Source organism: Carcharodon carcharias, chromosome 21, assembly GCF_017639515.1.
Source record: "Carcharodon carcharias isolate sCarCar2 chromosome 21, sCarCar2.pri, whole genome shotgun sequence".
In the NCBI taxonomy this organism is placed as follows: Eukaryota; Metazoa; Chordata; class Chondrichthyes; order Lamniformes; family Lamnidae; genus Carcharodon; species Carcharodon carcharias.
This window is the reverse complement of record NC_054487.1, coordinates 25,349-31,023: the sequence shown is the minus strand read 5'-3', so window position 1 is coordinate 31,023 and position 5,675 is coordinate 25,349. Positions and strand designations below refer to the sequence as shown.

General features: G+C 39.5%; 1 protein-coding gene across 1 annotated transcript; it reads right to left on the bottom strand.

The window, feature by feature from the left end:
• Nucleotides 1-560: 560 nt before the first annotated feature.
• LOC121293388 (probable G-protein coupled receptor 139) lies at nucleotides 561-1,394 on the bottom strand. Its single transcript, XM_041216421.1, has one exon. It carries the CDS (start codon nucleotides 1,392-1,394, stop codon nucleotides 561-563), a length of 834 nt encoding a protein of 277 aa, XP_041072355.1.
• Between the last annotated feature and the right edge of the window lie 4,281 nt (nucleotides 1,395-5,675).

Here is a 5,675-nt window from a genome sequence, read left to right as displayed (position 1 = left end):
CTTCTAAGTTGTTGTTGTTGTAATAATTGCTAAAGGACAGAGTAGCAGATTAAGTGGATGATGATTTGTCTTTTTCGTGCAACAAATCCCCTGTTTCATGTTTATAGACAAAGTGGTATGCTTGTGGGGGCACTGCCTAGTGAAAGAGAACCAATGCAAGAGGAAGGTAGGTGCTCAAACTTCAAAGCATCACCGACATTTAAGATCCAAACTGGTCCCAGAAGGGTGAGTTGGGTCAATTCATTAAACAGCTAAACTTTGGCATCCACTGACAGTCAGAGGTCGATAGCCAGTCTCCCACATTAAAGCAGAGATGCTCAGTGGTAATTGGGGATTCAGAGGAATGCACCAGGCCTGAGACTAACAGGCAAGACACCTAGAAACTAACTGACAACTGGCAAAAGCATTAAATGGCGTTTATTAAATATTCTGAGACTCAAATTTTGTCAGGATCACAAAATGAGAAAAGATGCAGCTGGGAGGGAAGTCCATGTGTGACATGGATAGAACGAAGATCTATGGTCAACTACAAAGTTAGATTAATTTTTATCTAACTATATTCATTGTTTAACTAATTTAAGAATTAGACGCAGTGGATACTTCGCCCCATTCTTTAACTCCTCCCTGAATTTTTTCTGAGGCCCTGCATAAATGAACGGGTTGATGCAACAACTCAAGAGCTGAAGCATATAACCATTTTCCTCGAGAATGAAAGTAGACTCACTGTAATTTGACCCTGAGAAATAAGTGACATTTGCAACTCGGACGTAGAGGATGGTTATAAAAAACAATAAATATAAAATGATGAAACTGCCTGAAATGGCGAAGAGTAAAACAATGGACTTTTGCCGGTTTTCCAACTCTGGGTCACTCTGGTCCCCTCCATTGCTCGGGGTCCGAAGCCTCTTTCGGGCTCTACTGGCCAATAGAATAAATTTGACGGTCAGAGCATTCAGCAGTAAAATCAGAATGAAAGGAAGGCAAGGGGTTAAAATACAATGAATCCAGTCAAATGCAACCCATCCAGCTGAGGTATAGAATGTTGATTTTATGCCGCAGAACCAAGGTACATTGTTAATTATGGTCAACGGTTCATGTGTAAAATACAGGAAAGTATTTTTGATGCAACTCAGGGCGCAAACAATCATTATGACCCGGGCCGCTGTTCTCTCAGTGCAATATTTGATCTTTAACTGGTGGCAGCAAATGGCCACAAATCTATCAAAGGTGAAAGCCACCGTTAACCAAGCGGAACTGTCAATAGCTGCATAGGTTACAACAGAACGAAAACTGCATACTGGCGTGATGGACAGGAAACTCAATGGGAAATAGATACCAGCAATCCGGTTCAATATCACAGTGCTGATAATGAGCAGGAGATCAGTCACCGCCATAGACACCAGGTAGCAGGTGATGCATCTGGAGAGGCCACATCTTCCTCGACATAAGATCGCAATTACTGTTAAGTTAGCTGTAACAGAGGGGGACAAAGTGACTTGGGGGAAAAAAATGATTATTAGTCTGGGCGAGAGTGAAAAGAAAAAAAATTGCCTGTGCCAACGCCCTGAAAAATCACTTGAATTGACATGTGCTGTTAACATTTTCCAGCTTTGTTACGGGAAAAGAAACCTAACCTTTAATCTGAGGGTACTTGTTCTTGTGTTTAAAATAAATATTTTGTTTCAAAATAGGACAGGTCAGACACACCAGAACGTGGTGTAAAAAATGAAACGTAAAGGATAAGAATAAAACCTCGAAAACATGTCGAAACCAACACAGGAACATACTATAAATCAAATAAACAAGAATAAATACCACGTCAGCAAATACATGCAAACTATATTTAAGGGTTACTGAGCCGCGAACCAACAAAGGTTGTGGCAGCTAATTTGAAAATGGGTTATAAATGAAGATCTAAACTGCACATATCCAATAAACTAGTGTAAAATTGCTCATTGTTACAAAATTCGGCGTCAACTTGCACAACATATTTTCGAACAGAAAGGAAAGATTGAACAATTAGCATTTTCTGACTTAGTGGAACAGATTTTTTTTTCAAGGCTGCACTGATACCACCACACCCTCCTCCCGATAGAAAGCTGGGATTTCCGTGTTTATCTGAGCGAGGCCCATGCAGGGAAGCAGTGGAACATGCATTTAAAGCCTCTTAAACTGAATAGGCAAAGCATACAAAATAGAATTGATGGATTCGTGGCAGAGAGAGATACATGGTTCTGATCTATTCGACATCCTGGAAGTATGTTTCATGTTGAACAATGTTGAGGAATTAATATGTAAGTGTACACTTTAAAACATCGGACAGAATGGCAAAGAAGGAGGGGTAACCCTGTTAGCAAAGAATGACATACCACAGTAGCGAAGAAGAAGCTTTGTTCAGATGAAAATGAACTAAAATCAGTATGGAAAAAGTTAGAAAGCACTAATGAGTTGCGACCATAAGCCGGACTTTTACTTTGTGTTAGATAAAATTTTATCAATGGATATGAAGTAATTGTGAGGAAATTTAGCCTTGATATTGAATGGAACAATCGATTTGGCAAGGTTGTTCTTTAAGATAATTTCTCAGAATATTATCGTGACAGTTTCCTGCATCAATATTTCGTGCAAACAACCCCCGAATAATAAAGCTTTATTAGATCCCGAATTGTGTAAAGCGGCAGAGTTAATTTGTTCTCATATAGCAGAAGATTCGCAAAGAATTTGTCAGTATAACACAAGTGAATTACATGTCAAGTTTGAAAGTGACATTCTCTAATTGCAACACCACAAGGTTTAATTTAAATCTTGAAAATTATTTCGTTTGAGGGGTGAACTGGCTCAAGCTGAATGGATAAATAGAATCAAAAGTATGACATTAAATAAACATGTGGAGACATTTCATGAAGCAATTCAGAATGTTCAGCAAGAATAAAATCCATTAAGAAATAACAACTTAGCGTGAAATATGCACCTGTGTCTTAGTCTCTAAATTAAGGATAATGTGTGATCTGAGGAAAAACTTATAATGTCGCAAAGAGTTGTCGCAAGTCTAAAGATTAGAAGCGTGTCTGATATCAGCAAATGAAAAGCAATAAGTTGATAAAAAGGCTAAGATGAGGTGAAAAGAGTTAACTGGCCAGGAATGCAAAAAAATAAGATTGAGAGAGTTTTTACATTTATATAAAAGTGAGCAGAGTAACTGAAACAAACGTTGATCCCGTCGAAAAAAACGGGCAGTAGGAATTATTATGGAGAATAAAGGAAATAGCATGAGCATTGATCAATTATTTAATGACTGCCTTCACTGCAGGTGACAAATTTGGCATTCTTGGAAGATAAGTAAAATGGGGAAATTAAGAAAATTATTATCAACTGATAAAAATTATTCGAGAAACTCAATGCATTAAAACCCGACAGACCACGAGCACCCGGTTTTCTCTATCCTTGTGCTCTAGAACAGATAGGTGCAGAGAAAGTGGATTGGGCTGCCTATTAATTTTGAAACTTCCCTAGGTTCTCGATCAGTCCCAGGTGATTGTAAGTTAGCAAGTATAACATTGATATTCATAAAAGCTGAGAGAATTGTCATAACTAAGATATTGTCAAATTAACAGTTTGTGTCAAATGGGTTGATGCAAGGCACAATGTTTGTTCCTCGATTATTCGCAATCTGTACTGATGACTTAGACGAAGAGACAGAGCTCGATAGATGTAAGTATACAGACGACACTAGGCTAGTAGAAAGTTAAGTTTTAAGAAGGAAACAGAGAGGCTGAGTTTTGGAGATTTAGCTAAGCTCACTGAATGGAAAACAATGTGGCAGAACGAGTAGAAAGCGGCGAGGTTTGAGGTTACTCACCTGGGTTTTAGGAATAGAAAAGTAGAATTGCTTTAAGGGGTGGAGGTTGCTACATGTTGATGTTCAGAAAAACTTGGGTGCCCTTATACCGGCAAGTTTGAAAGTTAGCATCTAGCAAGGTAATTGGAAGGCAAACTTAAAGTTGGCCTTTATTTCAAGAGTAGTGGAGTACAAGAATAAATACGCCTTCGCACAATTATAGGACGCTTTGAGGCACCACAGCTGGAACGTTGTGTGTGCTCTTGTCGCCATATTTAAGGAAGGATACATTTTTTATTGGAGGCAATATAGCAAAGGTTCACTTGATTGACCCCTAAGGTGATACGCTCTTCTCTGATGAGAGGCTGGCTGGACCGATGTTCTCTGGATTTCAGTGGAATGAGGGTTGTCTCATTGAAGCATGCAAGGCCCCGAAGGGCCTTCAGATAGTAGTCACTGATAGGCTGTTTCCAATATCTGAGGAATCTGAACTACAGGGCAAAGATTCAAAATAACGGGAAGGTCATGTGGGACAGAGATGACAAGAAATGTCTACACTCAAATGTTTGTTATTCTTTAGAATACTCCATGCATGAAGGTTTTGGGTGCACTTATAATTTGGGGAAAATGCATTCATAAACAATTCCCTGTTACATTGAGCATATTTCTTTAAGCATTTCGATAATTAATCATTTTAACGAATCAATTAATGATTTCCAGTCGGCAACTGTTGTATTATTGAGTGCTCAGTTAACAATGAATATTTTCTAGAAAACATTCTGTCACCATCAGCATCAATAACACTATAGAACAGCAATACCACATCCATAGTATCATTCACACATTCACGCAGTGGTAACATTGGATTACTTCATCCATGATAACAATATTTGGATTTAATAAAGCTGCATTTATATCATAACAGTGTGGAACCCCCATTTTAACAATGTTAAAAAACATAAAGGATCTAAATTCTGACCGAGATAACACTTTCATTATTAAACAAACGTCATAGCCTGAACAGCACATTGGCATTTATATACTATGGTGACGGTGTGATGGTTCAGCAACAGAAGCAGTGAAAGTTGCACGTTAAAGCTACATTTAAAACGCTAGCAATGTGATATTTCACTAAAAGTAACAGTGCCAATAAATAACTGAATGAACGAGCTGCTTATGCTATAGGCATCCTGTGGGATTACATTGATCAGAAATTGACCTGGAGCAGTCATATTAATACAGTTTGTAGAAAGATCAGATGCTAAGAATCCTGTGGCTAGTGACGTGTGCAAAGCCTGTCCACAACCTACAAGGCATAAGTCCGGATTTTGATGGAATATTCTCCACTTGCTTGGATGAGTGTAGTTCCAACGCACTCAAGAACCTTGAAACCATCCAGGACAAAGCAGCCCACTTGTTTGGTACCAAGTGCACTCACATGCACTCCCTCCACCAACGACACAAATTTGCAGCAGTGTGTGCACCACCTACATGATGCACTGCAGGAGCTCACCAAACCTCGCTAGACAGCACCTTCCAAACCCACAGTGCAAATTCAAAGGGCAATGGCAACAGATATATGGAATACCACCACCTAGAATCCAAGCCCCCAACCCCAAGCCACTCACCGCTCTGACTTGCAACTATTTCGGCGTTCCTTCACTGTCACTAGGCCAAAATCCTGCAACTCCATCCCAAACAGCATTGCGGGTGAACATACACCACACGGACGGTAGCAGTTCAAGAAGGCAGCTCACCAGCACCTTGTCAAGGGCAATAACGTATGGGCAATAAATGCTGGCCTCTTCAGCCACGGTCGCATCCCGAGAAGGAATAA